Here is a 24,114-nt window from a genome sequence, read left to right as displayed (position 1 = left end):
ATATATATGTGATTTCTTGATGAAACTTTTTTTTTTCTCTTAAATACATGGTTAAGTTTATGTTCATATATACTGCAGTATTAGTTTAGAGATATTTCTTTAAATAATTATAGATTACTTAGTGTTTAATTTATACGAATTATGTAATTCTTTTATTTAATTCAAATGACGCAATTTCTATTTGCATTTCTGCCGCTATCTATTCATATGATTATTATTTGAACTGAGACGGAGACGCGCCCTGTTATCGCAGTGGTGCCACCAAACGAGTGAAATACAACACAAATCAAGATGAAGTAGCTTGTCAAAATGTTGTGTTGATTAATTAATTAATTTTTATAATAACAAGTGCATTTGTTGATATGTGATGCTGTGCAGAATAAATACAAGATATGACATGTATGTAAATACTTAAATATAACTTAGATATGATTGTAATAGTAATAAGTGTTAGGTCAGAAAACAGAATACAAAAGTTAAAGAAACTTAAATTATTACATTGGTTTTTATAATTTAGACCTATTTGTTTATGCTTTTATTTAATGTGCTTTGTACTTATTATATTTTGTATATAACGAATAATACAAAATCATCACGAACTTGAAAATCTTGAAACTTTTGATTCGGTAATATTTGTCTTTAATGGCAAATTTGGGTACAAGTTATATATATATATATATATATATATATATGCATTCATTTTTTTATTATTATTAATCAAGTGATAAGTAGTGCTCTTTACATCAAGTTTCATTTCAGATTAAACGAGTGGATAAATGTAATCAATTTAACAATTAACTGTGGAGTACAAATTAAAAAATAACAATCATGTCTAGACAATTAAACCCATCGCAGCAAAAACTTGCTGAAAAATTGATCATTTTAAATGATCGAGGAATTGGCATGCTAACCAGAATCTATAACATCAAAAAAGCTTGCGGAGATGCCAAATCTAAACCTGGATTTCTATCTGATAAAAATTTAGAGTCGTCAATCAAATACATTGTCAGACGGTTTCCAAATGTTGACATAAAAGGACTTCAAGCAATAACCAATATTAAAAATGAAATAATCAAGTCTTTGTCACTGTATTACTACACATTTGTTGACTTACTTGATTTTAAAGACAATGTTTGCGAATTATTAACTACAATGGATGCCTGCCAAGTCCATTTAGATTTGACATTAAATTTTGAACTCACTAAAAACTATCTGGATTTAGTAGTGACTTATGTCTCTCTCATGATCTTATTATCTCGTGTAGAAGATCGAAAGGCTGTACTAGGCTTGTTTAATGCAGCTCATGAGATGTTGAACAATCAAAGTGATCACAGTTTTCCTAGATTAGGCCAATTGATTGTAGAATATGATATGCCTGTGAAAAAACTTGCTGAAGAATTTGTTCCGCATCAAAAATTACTTGTGAGTGCTTTGACTTCCCTTTGTACAATTTACCCAAACAGAAATCTCACTGCAGATAGTTGGAGAGCCGACCAAAAACTTAGTTTAGTAGGTAATCCTGGTCAATTATTAAAAGCATCTCTAACTGAAACCATGTCCTGTGAGTTCTTGTCTCTAGAAGTTTTGGAACGATGGATAATTTTTGGTTTTATGCTTGCGCATACAACATTACAACAGAATGATAAAGCTTTGAAAACTTGGATTGGTGCTTTAGAATCCAATTGGGTAATTGCTTTGTTTCGTGATGAAGTTATATACATTCATGCGTACATTCAAAATCATTTTGATGGTATGAAAGGGTACAGCAAACGAATTAATGAAGTGAAAGATTGTTACAATCATGCAATTCAGAAAGCAATTTATAAACACAGAGAGCGAAGAAAATTTCTTAGAACTGCGCTCAAAGAACTAGGTTTAATATTAACTGATCAACCAGGATTGTTAGGACCCAAAGCTTTGTTGATTTTCATGGGATTATGTTATGCGAGGGATGAAGTTTATTGGCTATTGAGACATCATGACAATTTACCACAACAAAAGGGTAAAAATAAGTCAACAGATGACATGGCCGATAGACAGCTTCCAGAATTGCTGTTTCATATGGAAGAATTACGCATTTTAGTAAGAAAGTACAGTCAAGTTATGCAAAGATACTATGTGCAATACTTATCGGGATATGATGCAATACAGTTAAACATTTTGATGCAAAATTTGCAAGTTGTTTGTCCTGAAGATGAAAGCTCAATTCTTTCATCATTATCCACTACCATTACTAACCTTTCAGTTAAACAGGTTGAAGACAATGAGATTTTTGACTTCAGAGCATTTCGATTAGACTGGTTGAGACTGCAAGCATATACTTCTCTTGGTAAAAGTTCTATGGCTTTGAGCAATCATCGTGATCTAGCTGTTTTCCTTGATCTGGTCACATTTCATACTAAAATGGTTGATAATTTAGATGAATTAATGGTTGAAACCTCTGATCTTTCAATATTCTGTTTTTATAGCAAAATATTTGAAGAGCAATTCCACATGTGTCTGGAATTTCCAGCACAAAACAGATTTATTATAGCGTTTCCACTGATTTGCAGCCATTTCCAAAATTGTACACATGAGTTATGCCCAGAAGAGAGACATCACATAAGGGAAAGAAGTTTGTCAGTAGTGAACATGTTTCTGGACGAAATGGCAAAGGAAGCTAAAAATATTATAACAACAATATGCGATGAACAGTGCAATATGAGTGACAAATTACTGCCTAAGCATTGTGCGGTCTTAATTACACAGGCAGTAAATCGTAAAAAGAAAGACAAAAATAAGAAAAATCTATATGAAATTTCTAATCCAGGAATAGAAAGCTATCGCAAGACTCGTGAAGATTTAACAACCATGGATAAATTACACATGGCTCTAACAGAATTGTGTTATGCAATCAATTATTGTCCAACAGTTAATGTATGGGAATACACATTTGCCCCTCGTGAATATTTGCATCAGCATATAGAAAACCGGTTTGCCAGAGCTTTGGTTGGAATGGTAATGTACAATCAAGATACGAGTGAAATAGCTAAACCTTCAGAATTATTAGTGTCAGTGCGAGCTTATATGAATGTTCTGCAAACTATCGAGAATTATGTACATATTGACATAACCAGAGTTTTCAACAATGCCCTACTACAACAAACGCAAGCTGTGGATAGCCATGGGGAGAAAACTATTGCCTCTCTGTATACTCAATGGTACTCTGAAGTACTGTTGCGCAGAGTTAGTGCAGGAAACATAGTATTTTCAATGAATCAAAGAGCTTTTGTAAGCATAAATCCTGAGGGAGCTATACCTTCAAACCCTGAAGAATTTTCAGATATCAATGAGCTCCGGGCCTTAGCTGAATTAATCGGGCCTTACGGCATGAAGCAGTTGAATGAAACACTCATGTGGCATATTGGGAGTCAAGTCCAAGAGTTGAAAAAACTTGTATTCAATAATAAAGAAATATTGATATCTTTACGAACACATTTTGATAAACCTGAAGTCATGAAGGAGCAGTTCAAAAAGCTACAAAATGTGGACAATGTTTTGCAGCGCATGACTATAGTAGGTGTAATTCTAAGTTTCCGGCAGCTGGCTCAAGAATCTTTAGTAGACGTGTTAGAACAGCGTATACCATTTTTATTAAGTTCTATCAAGGACATTAAACATCATTTGCCAAGTGGAGACCCAATGAAAATTGTTTCTGAGATGTCATCGGCAGCAGGTTTGACTTGTAAAGTAGATCCAACTCTAGCAAATGCTTTGAGGCAGCAGAAGTCAGAACACGAGGAGGATGAACATTTGTTAGTATGCTTATTGATGGTTTTTGTAGCTGTTTCTATTCCAAAATTAGCAAGAAGCGATCAATCTTTCTACCGAGCAAGTTTGGAAGGCCATACTAACAATATGCATTGTATGGCTTTAGCCATTAATAATATTTTTGGTGCTTTGTTTACTACTTGTGGACAGGGTGATATTGAAGATAGGATGAAGGAATTTTTAGCACTAACATCATCAAGTTTACTAAGATTAGGACAAGAGGCCGATAAAGAAGCAGTCAAAAACAGAGAAAGTGTTTATCTGCTTTTAGATCAAATAGTACAAGAATCACCATTTTTAACAATGGATTTATTAGAGTCGTGCTTCCCATATGCACTTATTAGAAATGCTTATCATGCAGTGTACAAGCAAGAGCAACTCGGCGGGCTATACATCTAAATATAAAAAATAATCTATATATATATATATATATATATATATATATATATATATATATATATATATATATATATATATATTATTTACTTAAATATATAAATATCAGTTTCTTTCTAATTACATAGTTTGCAAATACAGTTCAATAATATTTGCAGATATTACAATCATGCAATTCCCGCAGTCTTTACTTCGAATATTTTGATGAATTGAATGGAATATACTGATATCCATACTTATGGTCTTATTCTTTAATATCATATGTTGATATTGATTATCAAATAATCTAGCATTTCTACCTAGGTTCCAATGAACTGGACCATAAAATTATTAAATTATTCTTTAATTAGCATTAATTTTAATAATGATCAATTGCTCTTTAGTTCGATAATTATAACTTGAACTTGATTATGTTCAACATATATTCCTATTATCATATAAAATTTTTTATAATTTATTTATCAAAATGTGTAAATTGAATATATTTTACCGTATCTTTATATAATCAGACAATGTTGACTCATTATTATATATATTACTATTATTCGAATCATCAGTTTATTGTGTTGCAAGCGCACAACCCAATTGTGTAAGAGACAATTTCTAATTCATAATGAATGCAAATAATTTGAACTCATTCAGCTGGGTGAAATGATGGATATTATGTATGCCGATGATTTTATAATGTTAAAAATGTATATTATAGTCTACATCTATCTGCATTTATTTTATACATTTATACTCAACAAACTAAAAATAGCTCGGATAAATAAAATAAAATATCTTCAATTAAATACTTTTAACTGTAATTTTTGCAGTAATATTCTATACTACAGGAAAATATTGTACATCAGAAAGATAAGCTTTACATATATAAATATAAACAACTTCAACTAAAATTACATAGTTTTAATGATTATTTTCTCGTTTAGTTCTTTTTAAATACCTAATATAATATGTAACAATGCACTAACCTTTAGCAGTGCTTGATTTAATTAAAAAATGCAAATGATAGAGAAACTGGCTACTTCGATCTTTAATATAATATAATATAATAATAATAATAATATATATATATATATATATATATATATATATATATATATATATGTATATATATATATATATATGTATATATCAAATATATATATATATATATATATATATATATATATATTGAATGGTAGAGTCTTGGATTTGTGTATATTTTGTAGAGTTTCTAACAAGAATCCAAAAATAATACAAAATAAAAAACAAGAAAAGTTTTTAAAAAAACAATTTCTTTATTTAATTATTTGTTTATTGTCGACGTTTCGGAACTAGGTACGTTCCATCTTCAGGACATCTGTCAAGAAACATGATCTTGATGAGATTTTAGCAAACAATATGTTTAGGAAAAGAAAATAGATTTTTCTTAAATAATGAATTAATTGCAAAAAAAAAATATAATAATGTACAGAAATATGATAATATGTTCAAAATGAAAATGATAAAAATGATAAAAATAAATGAGTGGATTATCAGAACAGATATTAAACATAATAGAAAATTTTTTTTTTTTTTGAAAGTTATGGAAATTTTTTAAGAAAAGGTTAATGACAAAGTTGAATTAATTACCTGTATGTTTGAATATTTGTTAGCACTTTTTCACTAAACAAGCTTTTTTAACAAAAATGAATTTGTGAGTTAATTTTCCGCCGAATAATTAGATTTTGTAAATCAAAATTACTAAAAGATTTGTCTTTTTTAAAATTATTATTTGAAAACACAAATAATATTGTTCTCTGGATGTTGTTCGATTGGCTTTTGAAAATTAACTAATTGAAACTGGTGTGTCCTTTGTAACACGTGTAAACACTTGAACGAGAGATGTGAGATTGTATGTGTGTGTTTTTATATGTTAGGGTGTGAATGCTTAAATTTTTAAAAACGAAGAAGTTTTTTTAAAAACTTTTCTTGTTTTTTATTTTGTATTATTTTTGGATTCTTGTTCGAAACTCTACGAATATGTAATATATAGTTCGAAACTATATATATATATATATATATATATATATATATACATATTTGAAAATTATATTATTACAGAGTAAATATATTAAGATGAAATAAGAACTAAAATCTGTTACCGTTTGCAAGAGATATAGATTTCACAATTGAAGAAGACATGCCAGATTTTTCAATAAAGTTGAGTAAATCAAAAAATGTCTACATGTCACAGTTAATATGTTTCGCTAAAATGTTTTTGTTGAAAAATTATATCAGAACTATAAAATTATATTTATTAAATATATTCTACACTTTACTTCAGAATAAATATACATTTTGTGTATTCTCTAAAGATTATTCTTTTATACTGAATACTGAATTGAAATGTTTTATTTTTATTTTACTTACCTTTTACTATTTTCTGGTATTGTTGCAATAGTGGTGTAAACCAATTTTGGTGTTATCCTATATCCACGAACTTTTTAACACAGTTTTGTCGTTTTATTTTTATGAAATATTCAAAAATAATTATCCACGGATTTTAAACATAGTTTTTGCAGTTTTATTTTTATGAAATATTCAAAGATATCTACGTTCTATCCACGGATTTTTTAACAAAGTTTTTTCCGTTTTATTTTTATGAATTATCCAAAGATATCACGGGATTGTTAACTTCCCGTAGGGTAAGTTATTGTAATCGTCCAAAAATCGAAATTGAAAATTTTTACATTTCTCGACGTTTTGAAGGTTTCTGAACATTTTGGCATACCTCAGAAAAAATGGATGTGTGTGTGTGCATGTATGTATGGATACCGTTGGAGATGTTCTGATTAGTTTTTGGCCAAGGCAGGTCCAGCAGTTACGGAGATAAAGAGCAAAGAGTGCAGAAAATAGAAATCGAGTTTTTGAGAGAAAGGAGTATCCAATTTGAATGATCTAAAAACATTCAATTAGTAATGATTGGGGGAAGTGGTTATTAGTTTTAGGCAAAGGTAGGCCCAACCATTTCGAAGATACAGAGCTAAATGTTAAAAAAATGGCAGTTTTTGATAGAACTAAACGTCCGATTTAAGTGATTCAAAGAACTTTCTGCTTGTTTTAACAAAATAATTGATTTTGAAAAAAAATGTTTCATAATAATTTTGTTTTCAAATTAAACAATGTTACAATATTTATAATAATCTATTTGAAAACATTCAGTATTCCTCAAACATTTCGTTACGGTACGGAAAGTTCCAGCAACTTGCCTTAAGCACGATGCTATACACCCCACTGGGCACTAGTTACACTTTTTTTAAACGCTTTTCACTCAATTTGAAAATACTTAGTTAAAACCATGTCCGACTATCCATGCTTTTTGTTATACACATTTTACTCAATTTGAATATAATAAATATCAAGTTCAAACCAGTTGTATACCTTTTTACCACGGTTTTTTAATACCTTTAGTCCGTTTTCAAAGGTTAATATTTATATCACGTGATTGACCTGAAATGATTTCATAAAACTGTATGGAACAAAATAAAACATATTTGTAAAATGTGTTGTATTTTATACTTCAAATGGTTTTAGATACAATTTGACATATAGAAATATTTTGAACAAAATATTCACACTTTATACAAGAATTATATTTATGGTAAAATGTCTTTTATACAAATTTAATGTGCTGATGGTTCTTTAGATAATTATTCACTTAAAATTAAAATCTTATGATACATTCACTCTTTGTGAATAACATAATTATCTTACCTCGAGATAATGTAATTTGCAACACATCTGATTTTGTACAATAATGATTGGTCAATTCAAAATTCAAGTTAAATTATATAACAGAAAAAAAATAATTATATTTACTGATTTACATGTTATATATTAGTGATGTAATAAATTTGCAATTTGGATGAGTACTTGAGTTGCTCTCTAAGGAGAAATAAGCTTAAAAATGGAAGAGAGGTTTGAGAAAAAATCAAGAAATATGACAACGGGGGGTCTAGTAAGATATCTCATGTATTTATTTAATTATTACCTTATTATTTAATTAATTACCTCAATTAAAGAAAAACCACACCTCTCTCTTATACAGATAGCCATAGAGTAGATTTTCATTTATTTTTTAATACATTTTTTATAATGCCTATAACGAAGTTGTCTTAATGAAAAAATACGCTTCTTATATGAAAAAAAAAACAAATTAATGTTAATGTTAATGAAGGACAATTGAATTTTGTACAGATAAATGTTTCCTGGATGAAATTAAAAATATTATAATATCTGTTACCCTGGTAATTTTTATCAAAAAAGAAATATGAAATTTGGATTGATAATTCACTTTAATAAGATTTCTTTAATTATAATTAGAGAAATCTTATTAAAATGAATTATCAATCCAAATGCGTTCCAATCTTTTATTAATAGTTGTGTTTTCAGGGCTCAAATTATTTTGCTGCTATTTACAATAATAAGCTTTTACTTTATATTTATATTGGCATTTTATATCTAGTATATTTTATATGTATAATTCTTTTTGTATTATTTTCATACCAAAGTTTTTACAAACGTCATGTCTCTTTTTATTATTAACAACAAAAAAACATTGGTTGCTTTTTGTAAGTTTGTTAATGTAATAAAATTAATGTTATCTAAATTTCATAATTTATTATAGTATATATTTATTTTTAATATTTGTCTATAGTTTTGTGTACAATATATAGTTAATAAATATTTTATTGTGTTTCACTGTTATTAATATAAAGATGTTTTTTCCACATATATTCTAGACAGATGTTCATACAATGAACTCTTCAGGACGTAGTGCTTGTTTCGGAATGAGGTGTGTGTTAGATTTGAGTATGCCTATTTTGATATCAAATACTTGAATTTATAATTATAAATAACTTAAGTCGCGAATAAAAAATATTATTAATTAAATATTTAACTTAAACATGAGATTCGTGGTAAAAGGCAAGGAGAAAATTGATGCTTGATTTTAAAGATTTCTCAGGGATCATTTTTGCATATCAATTTAAATTTTATAACTTGTGCACGGTAAGTCTTGAATAAAAATAAAATTGTTATGGGTATTATTATATGGGTATGAATAAAATAGGTAGAGTCTGTATATATAAAAATGTATTGTCATTCTTTAGTTATGACTTCAAAACCAAAAAAGTGTACAAGAAATTATATACTTACACAAAATAAGATGATCAAATCTATCACTAAGTATGTACTTTAACAAAACCTGTTTTTTTTATAATTTAAGTTTACAACAACAATTAAAAACTTGCAGTGTAAATTAATAGAGTACTTACTTTAAAAAAATTCAGTATCAATATAGATATGAAGAGATGTTATTTTATTTAAATTATAATGGTTTTACTGTTGTTAAAATAAAGATTCCAACAAATCTTAGTTGGATTTTCGAACAAAGAGGCGCTCGGGTACATGCAGCGCCATCTTCGCACGCTCCGTAGTCGCACATCTACAAGTTCTTTTTGCATATCTATGGTTTATGCCAGTCTGTGGAATGTCATTGCATAAAATCATTTTCTCATCGGAGTTGGTCGAAAAAACATCGTGGAATACAGAGGGCCTCTTGCCATTTGCTGTCTGGAATATAATTTGGTATGTTGTACTAGTGCTAAGTACATTTCGCTTTACGGATTCACTAGGATTTTATTTCGTGTTCGACAGTGTTGCGTCATACTTTGTTCAAGTCTTATTAGTGTCATAGACACCGGATATATTTTATTTCATAATGTCTACTGTTAAATAAAACTGTTTAGTTGGCCTTGTGCAATATATTCGAAAAGTGATTGTGATTTGTGAATATTTTGGACTCGGTCCTGAGACTTTCGGGAATAATATAATTTATTTTATATTCACTATTGTTTATACAAATATAAAATACTATTTTTCAAAGTTTTTGCTCTAATTGGAAGACACAAAGTGAAAGTAAATCTGAACTAGTAGTTCATGTTTACTTTTATCATCGAGACTTTCGTGAGTATCTGTACAAATTGTTAAATTCTAAGTGTTATTTAAATCATTACTATCTTCTAACTCACTTCAATTTACAGATCTGACAAATTATGTACATTGGACCACAATCATTACGTCAAGAATTTTAAAGCAAAACTAGTTTATTATAGAACTGCTTTGTGTTCAATGTACTATTTTATCCACTTAAAATAGTCATTACAATTTGATTGAAAATAAAATTGGAGGAACTGCATTGCACACGAAGACAGTTTTGGTGACGTTTAATGATGTTCATCATAATTCAATACTAATTTCTGTATTTTACAGGTGCAGGTACGTTTGAATTTGTGGCATTTTGTGCAGAATCATTCAGTTTTCATGTCACTGTAATGCACTAATTGTGGTTTTATTGGAATTGCATTTGGTATGAATGTATTTATCGAACAGTGAATTTACTCAAGATATTCATTAATTGATACTTTTAGTTTTTGCTTTATCTTTTACAAATTTACGAAATCATTAAAGCATTGGCTTTCATGAATCAAATGACCATTTGCATGATTTGCGTTCTTAGTTCTCGTATCTAATAATACTAACAAATACTAACAAACACTAATCCATTCTACTACTACTAAAATATAATGTGGTCGTTTGAATCTTTTAAGTCTATGCAATGTGGATTTGAAGTATTACATTACATTTCAATTTTTATTATTTTGAATTCATGTTAATGCATTTCATATAAAACCAAGTGCGATTATTAAACTGCTAGAAACTTCCCAGAACTATATTTCTGGGCATCAAGATGAAATCACATGAAAACCACAACGTATCATATCAAATAAATTGTTAAGTATCGAATGGCCAAGTAGTATCGAGTGAAAATTCAATTTTAATTTTATTTTATTAACCAATTTTATTTTATATTATATTTATATTATATGTATATACTTTTATTCTTTACTAGATCTACTGATTTGTAACTTCATAATTTGTTTTTTAGGCATATTTGATCGGACACTGTGATTATTACACAACGGTCAACTGGAATGATACGATCAAAATATTTGGAAAGCATTCAAAGTATGAATATCTTAAAGATTTATCAAACAATGACATTTTTAAGACCATACAAACTTATTCAAGACTTATAAATAAATGCTCTTTGAAGGGGACTAAGAAGAAAGTTCAAGTAAGTGTCTAAAAATCAATATTTAGCTTATCATTATTTTCACATGCTGTTAATTTTTTATTTTATTTCATTGTTTTTATAAAATCTTTTTCATTCAAGATTGAAAATTCAAACTCTACACAGACCCCATCACGATGGATTGTTCGGTAACGCATAAACATTTTTATAAATTCTCTATACAACATCAATGTTTACATTTCTAATGTTTTTTTTTCCAGATCCTGGTTCAACTGCCAATTCAAAAATGCAAGAATATTCATTCCGACTACTTTACTAGGAATCTCTCTAGAAACATTTAATCAGGTGTGTGTTTATCCATAACCAGTATAAATGCAAACATTGCTAAAATATTTCTTTTTTTTCTTAGGTCCTTTCAACTTCTGCTGCTCTGCACACTAACTCCTTCACCAGAAACATTTAATCAGGTGCGTGTTTTATCCATAATGAGTATAAATGCAAACATTGCCAAAATATTACTTTTTTTTTTCTCAGGTTCTTTCAACTTCTGCTGCTCTGCACACAGACTCCTTCACCAGGAACATTTAATCAGGTATGCGTTTATCCATAACCAGTATAAATGCAAACATTGCTAAAATATTTTTTTTTTTTTTCTCAGGTCCTTTCAACTTCTGCTGCTCTGCACACAGACTCCTTCACCAGGAACATTTAATCAGGTATGTGTTTATCCATAACCAGTATAAATGCAAACATTGCTAAATATTTCTTTTTTTTCTCAGGTCCTTTCAACTTCTGCTGCTCTGCACACAGACTCCTTCACCAGGAACATTTAATCAGGTGTGTGTTTATCCATAAACAGTATAAATGCAAACTTTATTAAAATGTTTCTTTTTTTGCAGATTTTCAAAATTTTTCCTGATGCTCAAAACATCATGAGTTTGGAGAACTCATTCATGTAAATGATTCGCAAGTGTTTTTTTTTAATAACTGCCTATAATTATGCATGATTAACTTAACTCTTACTAAATCACTAACACGACTAACCTCACTAACTTAATCAGTTATTATATAAAACCACTTGCTGAGTTTTACAATGAATGTCTTGCTGAGGTTGCTTGAAAGACAGCGCTGATTGATTTATCAGGTAATTTTTTTTTATAGTATATTTATGAGACTTGTTACTAATTCTTGTTTTTGTTCATAGGGTAACGACAACTTCAAACCAAATAGTCTTCAACTCTCAAATTACTCAAGACTTGTTCTCCAGCAAAAACAATCGCTCGAACTACTAATTATATCGTCCCAAGTAACTACCACCGTCTTGTCGTCAGGGAAGGTGTCTACTGTGATATTATATAGATTAGTTAAGTGCATAAATGTTAATGAAATAATGAATAAATATATTGTATTTAATTCAATTTGTTGTTTTAATTTAATTATGAGCCATTTACGGCCAAATTACATTATGCTGTAACGTAAATTACTAATATTTAAACATTTTTCTAACTTAATAACAAAATTTCTTGTGTTATCAATAGGGATACTTATTAAGTGCACTTTTTAGTGTAGACATTGTGCAAAGAATTTCTTTACTGTTTGGGTGTTTGCAACCATCTTGCCGCATCTTGGTTAAGCTCTTTATACCTTTGCTTTGACTCGGTAAGTAACGCGTTGACAATGGACTTTTTTGCTTTTTTCAAACACTTATGTTAGTCGAGTGCCTTAAACATTTAATACGTCGGACTGATGTTTTCTCTTGTTTAAATATTACACTTTCTATTATTTCTTTAAATGGTGCACTCTTTTTCTTAGCTATAACTATCACTTAATTTAATATCACCATGTGTTAATATTATATATATATATATATATATATATATATAATATATATATTTATTATTTTATATTCTACAAAAACATATGTCTGCCGGTCTTTTTTACACTTCTCAAAAAAATTGTAAACCAATTCATTCAGTTTTTAGACGTTAGTCAATTTGTACACACTAGATGTAAGCAAAATTGTCTAAAAAATTAATTAGTTTAAATGTTCCAATTATTAATAGCCTGGTTATCACAGTGTAATAGTGTAGTGTATTTTTGTATAATAATTCTGTAAGTACTTATATATATTTATAACTTTATATTTTGCCTCCTACATCATATAAAATCTTTTAGTTTTCCACTGAATGACGGTCTCGATGAGACCGAAACGTATGGATAAATAAAGTATTTAAAAACTACTTTAGTTTTTTTCTTTTACTTGGTGTTACTACTGCCCCGATTCTAAATAACTCATCAAAATATATTTCAACACCAAACTCACATATTTCAAAATATATATTATATTATATATATAATATATATATATATATATATATATACTATGATATGTATAACACATATTTTGACGTTGAGATATATGAGTAAGTTCATGAGGGCGATACATCAAACAGAGAAATTTCTTTGTTAAGAATCGCCCTCATAGAATATAATATATATATATATATATATATATATATATATATATATATATATACTATAATATAATATAAAATATATTATACCTTTAGACAAATGTTAATGTATTTTAGTCGTTTTCATTACTGCAATTGTAAGAATAAATTAATATAATTGTATTATTAAATACTGTGATACAATAAGAGTTTTGAATAAAACTAACTAAACTTTATTTGGAGTGTTTCATTTCACACCATTTTCAGTATTATATATATTAGAAACACACCGTACAGGTGCAGGTACTATTAACTGATAAGCTAATGTTATCATAAACATTAATATACTCATTAATTCGTTCTTCGAAGAGGATTTAATATTTTGGATAAATTTCATATAATATAATTTTGTAATCTAATTCTATGATGATTAATATTGTTAATGTAGTTATAAATTTGGCCATTTTAAATAGACTAATCTATGGTTTTTCACTCATTTTTCAATCACTTTAATCTATTATACTATTATTTAAAGTCTTAATTAGTTCATTTTAATTATTATACTTTGAATATTGGTAAGTTTTACTTATCTATACTTATAAAAAAAAATTACTTAACTATAACTTGTGAAAAAAAATTCAAGTTCTCAGTCTTGTGTTATTTTCTTCTTTTGCACAAGAATATCTTCATTATTATTAATATATGTTAATTTTTATTCGCTTAATTATTACATTAATTACATTCATATTCTTACCATATTTACCCTACCATCTCCTATTTTACTTTACACTACCTTACCATAACCTTACACTACCTTTACCTAATACTTACCTACGTTAAGAACTAACTAATGTACTCTTACCTTGCTTACCTTACCACGTCTCGAACCTGCTACCCTGTCCTCTCCAGCGACTCCCACCTCCCAACGCGCGACGCCACGACGATCACATTAATAAACCGTTACAAAGTAGGTGATATTATATATTTTAAACGAAAAAAAACTAACAGGTCATATGGCCAAAAAAATTTGAGTTGGTATGGCCTGTGTTGGCGTAATTGGTAGAGTGATGGCTTCGTACCGTAAAGGTACCGAGTTCGAATCATACATCAGGACAAAAAACGGAAAGAAGTAGTGCTGTTCGCGTTGAGGAATTTATTTATTGTAAGATAGCACAAAGACAAAATTTAGATTTAATAAACTAAGAGGTCATGAGGCCGAAAAAAAGCAGATTCGGTGTGGCCTGTGTTGGCGTAATTGGTAGAGTGATGGATTCGTACCCAAAGAGTGCCGAGTTCGAATCATACCTCGGTACAAAAAATGGAAAGCGTGGAATTTATTTATTGTAAGATAGCACAAAAATAAAATTTAGATTTAATAAACTAACAGGTCATGAGGCCGAAAAAAAGCAGATTCGGTGTGGCCTGTGTTGGCGTATTGCTAGCGTGCTAGCTTCATGTCAACAGGGTACCGAGTTCGATTCATACCTCCGGACACAAAACGCAAAATAGCGTGCCTGTTGACGCTGTGGAACGAGGTATGCACGGAATCACATCCGTTCGAATTTGAGACCCCAGGCAGGCATGCTCCCCTCGATCTCGATTGAGAGGAGAGATACGCGCGAGAATCCCGCAACATCCCCTAATAAGCCCCGCAGCAGCCCGGAAAGGGGCGAGGGGGGATTATAGGGGGGTGTGGGGTTCACGAACCCGCGACCCTGTGGTCCAACCCTCCCGAAAAAGGGAGAGGGGGGACTATAGGGGGGTGAGGGTTCCGCGCGACGACCAGCCCTGGTCGCGCCGGTTGAAAAGCTGGGTGCGTCACAGGGTGGGTCGGTGTGCGAGTCCCCGGAGCACCCTCGAGTGCGATGATGGGGATGTGGGGTGAGGGAAATGCAGTGACGAGGAAAAAAGGGGTGGAAAGATATGAGGGGGAGAGATAGGGATGGTGGGAGAGAGATAGGGGTGGTGGGAGATGTAGGGGGAGAGATAAGGGGAGGGAGAGGGATAGGAGTGGAGCGATAAGGGGAGGGAGAGAATGGGAGGAGAGAGACAAGGGGAGGGGAGAGATAGGGGGAGGGATGAGAGAGGGGGAGAGAGACGGAGGGAAGTGATGGATATGGGAAGGACGCAGCGACGGGCGCGGGCGTAACGTTATGTGCGTAAAATGCGTTTAGTGTCCTTCCCTATCGCTTCCTTCCGTCAACCATCCTTCCCTCCGTCTCTCTCCCCCTCTCTCATCCCTCCCCCTATCTCTCCCCTCCCCTTGTCTCTCTCCTCCCATTTCTCTCCCTCCCCTTATCGCTCCACTCCTATCCCTCTCCCTCCCCTTATCTCTCCCCCTACATCTCCCACCACCCCTATCTCTCTCCCACCATCCCTATCTCTCCCCCCTCATATCTTTCCACCCCTTTTTTCCTCGTCACTGCATTTCCCTCACCCCACATCCCCATCATCGCACTCGAGGGTGCTCCGGGGACTCGCACACCGACCCACCCTGTGACGCACCCAGCTTTTCAGCCGGCGCGACCAGGGCTGGTCGTCGCGCGGAACCCTCACCCCCCTATAGTCCCCCCTCTCCCTTTTTCGGGAGGGTTGGACCACAGGGTCGCGGGTTCGTGAACCCCACACCCCCCTATAGTCCCCCCTCGCCCCTTTCCGGGGCTGCTGCGGGGCTTATTAGGGGATGTTGCGGGATTCTCGCGCGTATCTCTCCTCTCAATCGAGATCGAGGGGAGCATGCCTGCCTGGGGTCTCAAATTCGAACGGATGTGATTCCGTGCATACCTCGTTCCACAGCGTCAACAGTCACGCTATTTTGCGTTTTGTGTCCGGAGGTATGAATCGAACTCGGTACCCTGTTGACATGAAGCTAGCACGCTAGCAATACGCCAACACAGGCCACACCGAATCTGCTTTTTTTCGGCCTCATGACCTGTTAGTTTATTAAATCTAAATTTTATTTTTGTGCTATCTTACAATAAATAAATTCCACGTTTTCCATTTTTTGTACCGAGGTATGATTCGAACTCGGCACTCCTTGGGTACGAATCCATCACTCTACCAATTACGCCAACACAGGCCACACCGAATCTGCTTTTTTTCGGCCTCATGACCTCTTAGTTTATTAAATCCAAATTTTGTCTTTGTGCTATCTTACAATAAATTAATTCCTCAACGCGAACAGCACTACTTCTTTCCGTTTTTTGTCCTGATGTATGATTCGAACTCGGTACCTTTACGGTACGAATCCATCACTCTACCAATTACGCCAACACAGGCCATACCAACTCAAATTTTTTTTGGCCATATGAACTGTTAGTTTTTTTTTCGTTTAAAATATATAATATCACCTACTTTGTAACGGTTCATTAATGTGATCGTCGTGGCGTCGCGCGTTGGGAGGTGGGAGTCGCTGGAGAGGACAGGGTAGCAGGTTCGACACGTGGTAAGGTAAGCAAGGTAAGAGTACATTAGTTAGTTCTTAACGTAGGTAAGTATTAGGTTAAGGTAGTGTAAGGTTATGGTAAGGTAGTGTAAAGTAAAATAGGAGATGGTAGGGTGGAATATGGTAAGAATATTAATGTAATTAATGTAATAATTAAGCGAATAAAAATTAACATGTATTAATAATAATGAAGATATTCTTGTGCAAAAGAAGAAAATAACACAAGACTGAGAACTTGGATTTTTTTTCACAAGTTATAGTTAAGTAATTTTTTTTTATAAGTATAGATAAGTAAAACTTACCAATATTCAAAGTATAATAAATAAAATGAACTAATTAAGACTTTAAATAATAGTATAATAGATTAAAGTGATTGAAAAATGAGTGAAAAACCATAGATTAGTCTATTTAAAATGGCCAAATTTATAACTACATTAACAATATTAATCATCATAGAATTAGATTACAAAAATTATATTATATGAAATTTATCCAAAATATTAAATCCTCTTCGAAGAACGAATTAATGAGTATATTAATGTTTATGATAACATTAGCTTATCAGTTAATAGTACCTGCACCTGTACGGTGTGTTTCTAATATATATAATACTGAATATGGTGTGAAATGAAACACTCCAAATAAAGTTTAGTTAGTTTTATTCAAAACTCTTATTGTATCACAGTATTTAATAATACAATTATATTAATTTATTCTTACAATTGCAGTAATGAAAACGACTAAAATACATTAACATTTATCTAATTGTATAATATATATATACAATATATATATTGAAATGTATTGGGGTTGTTGGTAACGTGGTTTGTATTGACCTCCTAGTCAATACAGCCTTGCCGAGCGGTGGTTATAGTAATAGTAGGCTTCGGATTGCCTTGAGTTCTTTATTAAAATATTGGCTGAAATATCTTGTCACTTCTAAAGAACAACACTGATTGACTATTTTTAACAATACTTTATTAGCACCCACTTACAATGATTATCTTTATACGACTTTATATACTTCTAAACTGGGACTACAAACACCTTACGATGGCGTATTTAAAATATTTGCTGATTGTGATAATGACTGCAATCGATATCGAATTGAGCATCGCTCTTACACAATGCAGCATTATCGATTGCTATTATACAATATATGTATATATATATATATATATATATATATATTAATATTAACACATGGTGATATTAAATTAAGTGATAGTTATAGCTAAGAAAAAGAGTGCACCATTTAAAGAAATAATAGAAAGTGTAATATTTAAACAAGAGAAAACATCGGTCCGACGTATTAAATGTTTAAGGCACTCGACTAACATAAGTGTTTGAAAAAAAGCAAAGTCTATTGTCAACGCGTTTCTACCGAGTCAAAAAGCAAAGGTATAAAGAGCTTAACCAAGATGCGGCAAGATGGTTGCAAACAGCCAAACAGTAAAGAAACTGTTTTGCACAATTGTCTACACTAAAAAGTGCACTTAATAAGTATCCCTATTGATAACACAAGAAATTTTTGTTATCAAGTTAGAAATGTTTAAATATCTTCGTAATTTACGTTACAGCATAATGTTTTTTGGCCGTAAAGTGGCTCATAATTAAATTAAAACAACAAATTGAATTAAATACAATATATTTATTCATTATTTCATTAACATTTATGCACTTAACTAATCTATATATTATATCACAGTAGACACCTTCCCTGACGACAAGACGGAGGTAGTTACTTGGGACGACATAATTATAGTAGTTCGAGCGATTGTTTTTGCTGGAGAACAAGTCTTGAGTAAGTTGAGAGTTGAAGACTACTTGGCTTGAAGTTGTTTACCCTATGAACAAAAACAATGAATTAGTAACAAGTCTCATAAAATATACTATAAAAAATAAATTACCTGATAAATCAATCAGCGCTGTCTTTCAAGCAACCTCAGCAAGACATTCATTGTAAAACTCAGCAAGTGGTTTTTATAATAACTGATTAAGTTAGTGAGGTTAGTCGTGTTAGTGATTTAGTAAGAGTTAAGTTAATCATGCATAATTATAGGCAGTTATTAAAAAAAAAACCACTTGCGAATCATTTACATGAATGAGTACTCCAAACTCGTGATGTTTTAAGCATCAGAGGCAGTGATAGCTAAACTGATAAAATCTGCAAAAAAGAAACATTTTAATAAAGTTTGCATTTATACTGGTTATGGATAAACACACACCTGGTACAATGTTTCTGGAAAGATTCCTGGTGAAGGAGTCAGAGTGCAGAGCGACAGCAGTTGAAAGGACCTGAAAAAAAAATAAACATGTTATTTATTGTTCATATTTGTACTGGTTATGGATAAACACACACCTGGTAAAATGTTTCTGGAAAGATTCCTGGTGAAGGAGTCAGAGTGCAGAGCAGCAGTAATAAGTTGTAAAATATATGCAAAAATAAATTAAATATTAAAAAAATGAACCTTATATAAAAATAATGATAAGCTAAATATTGATTATTAGTCACTTACTTGAACTTACTCAAAGAGAATTTTCTCATAGTTCTTTGAAAATTTCTGTGATCATAAAAATGACTACGTTTGCTAAATCTCTAAGTTGTTCATACTTTGAATGCTTTCCAAATATTTCAATCGTATCAATCCAGTTGTCCATGGTGTTGAAATCACAGTGGCTGTTTAAATATGCCTAAAAACAAATTATAAGGTTACAAAACGGCAAGTTTATTATATGACATATGAAGTATTATTCATCAATAATAATATATTGAATGTAAACTGCATTTTCATCCTATACTTGGCTGTTCAATACTTAATTTGCTTGGTATGATATATTGTAGACTTCATATGATTTCATCTTGATGCCCAGAAATATACTGTAGAAATTTACTAGCAACTTAATAATTGCATTTGGTTTTATATGAAATGCATTAACAAAAATTGAAAACAGTGAAAATTTAAATTTAATGTAATACATCAAATACACATTGCATAATCCTAAAAGATTCAAACGACCATATTATTTATTAGTAGTTAAATAGATTAGTGTCTGTTAGTGTTTGTTAGTATTATTAGTTAGTAAATGGATGCAAATCATGCAAATGGTCATCGGAATCGTAAAAGCTAACCCTTTAATGATTATGTAAATTTGTAAAAAATGAAGCAAAAACTAAAATTATCAATTAATATCTTGGGTCAATTCACTGTTTAATAAATACATTCGTGCCAAATGCAATTCCAATAAAACCAGAATGAGTGCACTGCAGTAATAATATTAGCATGGAAACTGAAAGATTCTGCACAAAACTACTGTAGTAACTGACTGCCCCAAACTCGAACATACCTACACCTGTAATATACAGAAATTAGTATTAAATTATGCTAAACACTAATGGAGATTAGTGAATGATGTTGATACGTCACCAAAGCTGCCTTTGAGTACAATTCAGTTGGTCCAGATAATCATAGAATGATTGTGGTCAAATATACGCAATTCTTGTTATCTACAAATCGAAGTGAGTTAGCGCCTGGTGATAATATAAATAAATATTAAAATTGAATAATATATACACATATACTCACAAAATACCCAAGTATCTTAATGATAAAAATGTTTATAAAATAGCGGTTGAATTTATACAATAGTGAATAAAAAATATTCCCGGAATTCTTATAACCGAGTTCAAAATATTCACAAATTTCGAATACGTTGCACAAGGTCCGGCAGCCTTTCGATTGTAAACTCTTGCATAATCAACGAAATAATTTTATTTAACAGTAGACATTATGAAATGAAACATATCCGGCGTGCGTCTATGGCACTAATACGACTTTAGTATTAGCGCAACACATTAGTCGAACACGAAATGTAATCCGAGTGAATCCGTAAAGCGAAATGTATTTAGCACAAGTACAACGTACCAAATTATAGTCCAGGCAGCAATTGGCAGGGAGGCCTCTTTATTCCACGATGTTTGTTCGACCAACTCCGACGAGAAAATGAATGAATTTATGCCATGACATCCCACAGACTGGCATAAACCATAGATGTGCAAAGGAAACTTGTAGATGTGCGACTGCAGAGCGTGCGAGTTCGTTCGGTCGAAGATGGCGTTTCAGTGACTCGAACGCCTCTTTTTCGGAAACTCGAACCAATTTTGATTTAAATCTTTAATTTTAACAATAAAAGTGTTGTAAATTAAATAAATCAATGATTTTTGCAATAGTTGTTAATTCACAAACAAATAAACTTATTTCATAACAATTTGTTTAAATTATCCGTTCTTATAACAGTACATATTTAGTGAATGATTTGATTAATGCAATAAATAAATTTTGTGTAAAGTAAATAAATAAAAGGTTTATCTGGAGACCTTTGTGAATTTGAAGTGATATACAAGAAATGAAAATAGATTCTTTATTCACATTATTACATTTTTCTATAAATAAACAAATTTTGTTTATTCTCGTATAATGATTTCAAAAATACGACAAGATGGGAATACATGAGTGCAAGTCAGCTTCATAAAAAATACCTGGTCTAAATATATATCATAATATATTATTAACAACAGTGGAATACTAACAGTTTTCGTATTTTAAATATTTATTCATTAATCAAAAACCAGTAACATATAATATTTAATAAATATAATAAAATAAATAGCACTTTTATGATAATAACAATAATAACAGCTAAATTAAAAAATAAAGTACAGTTTTAAATAGAAATTTCGGATCTGGTTTGACTTGTTTCGGTATCTTCGTTTTGGGAAAGTTCTTGGGAATCTGGTACCCTAAATAAAAAAATTGATATTTGAAAAAACAACTTGTCACTAGTTTAGTTTTATTATTACCTCAAAACGATGTCACATGCAATTCCAGTTTTTTTAGCCAATTGTAAAATTCTTTGGGACCAACTTTCTGCTAATTTGGAGTGATGTGGTGCCAATTGGCTATCTGCCATGACTCCCATACGCATTTGAGAACCATAAGTTTGAAATGTTATAGACATACCTGAAAAAAAAATTATGGTTGATAAAATTATGATGTAATTATTACATTAATATGTTATATTTAACTGATATTAGCTTGAGGAGGTCTCCAGTACATAACTCCGGTAACTTCGTGACCCCATCTTGTTTCCATCGGACATTTGGAGAAACCATTGTGATCTTCAGATAAAAGCTAACAGACAAGTTTTTGGTAGAATTATTAGAATAAAATAATACAATAATGATTTTTTTACCTCGTCTTCTTCAAATATGGCATCATCCAGTGCATCATCGTCAAATCTGGGACCGACTTCTGTAAATGTGACTGCAAATTTTCTGCTCAAATAGTTTACTGCTAATTTTGAAAGAACTCCTGGTAAAGTTCTTGTTATCAAACCGTATTTGGTTTGAATGAGGGAAAGGCAGTACATTGCCTTCTGGTTTATTCTACTGTGTTCCAACGATTCTGAAAATGATAATAAATGATCTTGAAAACCCTCGACAAGGAAAATTTGATTTTTTGTACTTGGTAAAAATATTCAATTGAGTTTTTTTAATACCAATCTTATTTAGGATATTTTGAACTTCCCGAAGGAGAAGTTTATGTTCTCACCAAAAAATCCGATTCGCTAATTTTATGTTTTCTCGACGTTTCAAGCCATTCTGAATCGAATGAGACCAAATTTGAAAAAAGTATGTATGTGTGTGTGTGCGTGTATGTGAACAGATTTTTTGCCGTAAATGGGCCGATTTCAAAAATTTAAAAGCCATTCGATGTATCTCGACGAGGACTATTATTTGTCAGTTTTGTGCGACGATCGGCCATGTCGTTTCTATATAATTCGCAGAAAAGTGAATGTTTTTTGACCACTTTTTAGCCTGCAATTCTGAATCGATTTTGAAAATTCAAAAACCGTTCGAAAGATATTAATTGGGAATCGTGCTGATTAGTTTTTGGTAAAGATCGTCCGGGGCGTTTTCTTGTAATAAAGTTTTTTTAAAAAAAATTCGACGATTTTTATTATTATTTTTTGACAGTAGATACCATAGTCTTCTAGATTTAGATCATAATAAAATATAACGGCTCTACAACAACTCGTTTAACTTTAAAAATTCATCAAATTTTGCAAAAATTAGTATCGTTCTTTCGGCATTTGTCAAAATTAGACCTTTGATCGACGTTTTCTCAAAAACGCCTGAACCAATTTCAAAAATTTAAAAGCCAGTTGATGTATCTCGATGAGGATTATCGTTTCTCAGTTTGGTGCGACGATCTGCCAAACCATTTCTTTGTAATTTGAAAAAAAAAAGTTAAACTTTTCGTCCACATTTAAGCTCAAACTACCGAACCGATTTAAAAAAAATCAAAAACTATTCGAAAGATATTAGTTGGGAATGGTACTGATTAGTTTTAGGTAAAAATCTACCGAGCCGTTTTCTTGTAATTAACTGTTGAAAAAAAAATTTAAGCCGATTTTTATGGAACTTTTTTGGCGATATATATCAATGTCTTATACAACTTATTGAAATATTACGGACTTACGACAAGTAGTCTTATTTTAAAAATTTATCAAAGTTTGAGAAAATGAATAGTTTTTTGACGTTGATTAAAATTAAAATTGGACGATTTACTTGGTATAACAATAGAAATAATGAACATACTAAACAATTAACATCTTACAAAAACTGGTTTAATTATAAAAATTATTGATTTTTGGAAATTTGCTTTTAGAAAATACTCCGAGTTCGTTTTCAATTATGTGTAATAGATCCACTCAGAATACTTTTAGTCGCTCATAAATTAATTTATATTTTATTGATTAAGTCGAGTATCTACACATTTCGGGAAGTTCATGTAACTTGCCTCAAGGCTAAATACCAATACCAA

General features: G+C 31.0%; 2 protein-coding genes and 1 long non-coding RNA gene across 5 annotated transcripts in view; 2 read left to right on the top strand and 1 right to left on the bottom strand.

Moving 5' to 3' along the window:
- The first annotated feature begins 280 nt into the window (after positions 1-280).
- On the top strand, positions 281-4,209 carry LOC113374024 (membrane-associated protein Hem-like). Its single transcript, XM_026614270.1, has 2 exons — positions 281-399; positions 760-4,209. The coding sequence occupies exon 2, from the start codon at positions 829-831 to the stop codon at positions 4,207-4,209; it is 3,381 nt and encodes a 1,126-aa protein (XP_026470055.1). The 5' UTR covers positions 281-399; positions 760-828.
- A 5,546-nt stretch (positions 4,210-9,755) lies between these two features.
- On the top strand, positions 9,756-12,396 carry LOC113374023. 3 transcript variants are annotated; one of them, XR_003366931.1, is made up of 9 exons: positions 9,756-9,822; positions 10,278-10,512; positions 11,183-11,371; positions 11,471-11,517; positions 11,590-11,674; positions 11,864-11,921; positions 11,988-12,045; positions 12,109-12,166; positions 12,229-12,396. It is a non-coding gene; the product is annotated as an uncharacterized LOC113374023 (long non-coding RNA). The 3 variants fall into 3 exon arrangements; XR_003366930.1 differs by lacking the exon at positions 9,756-9,822 and adding an exon at positions 9,897-10,200; XR_003366932.1 differs by lacking the exons at positions 9,756-9,822; positions 11,864-11,921 and adding an exon at positions 9,897-10,200.
- Positions 12,397-21,952: 9,556 nt separating this feature from the next.
- LOC113373308 overlaps positions 21,953-24,114 on the bottom strand; it is a 54,855-nt gene continuing 52,693 nt past the window's right edge. The window contains exons 10-13 of the mRNA XM_026613619.1: positions 22,481-22,692; positions 22,314-22,419; positions 22,089-22,248; positions 21,953-22,028 (exon numbers count right to left, since the gene is read on the bottom strand). Of these exons, the coding sequence (XP_026469404.1) occupies positions 21,953-22,028; positions 22,089-22,248; positions 22,314-22,419; positions 22,481-22,692 (554 nt within the window). The remainder of the gene's footprint in view (positions 22,029-22,088; positions 22,249-22,313; positions 22,420-22,480; positions 22,693-24,114) is intronic.

This window comes from Ctenocephalides felis, unplaced genomic scaffold (genome assembly GCF_003426905.1).
Source record: "Ctenocephalides felis isolate EL2017-DRISC unplaced genomic scaffold, ASM342690v1 CF-g0.4_SCAFFOLD_01604, whole genome shotgun sequence".
Lineage (NCBI taxonomy): Eukaryota > Metazoa > Arthropoda > Insecta > Siphonaptera > Pulicidae > Ctenocephalides > Ctenocephalides felis.
This window is presented reverse-complemented; position numbering and strand designations above follow the sequence as displayed.

What these genes read in the sequence shown, in the direction of transcription:
- LOC113374024 (XM_026614270.1), top strand. Translation starts at nt 829, where the DNA reads ATGTCTAGACAATTAAACCCATCGCAGCAAAAACTTGCTGAAAAATTG.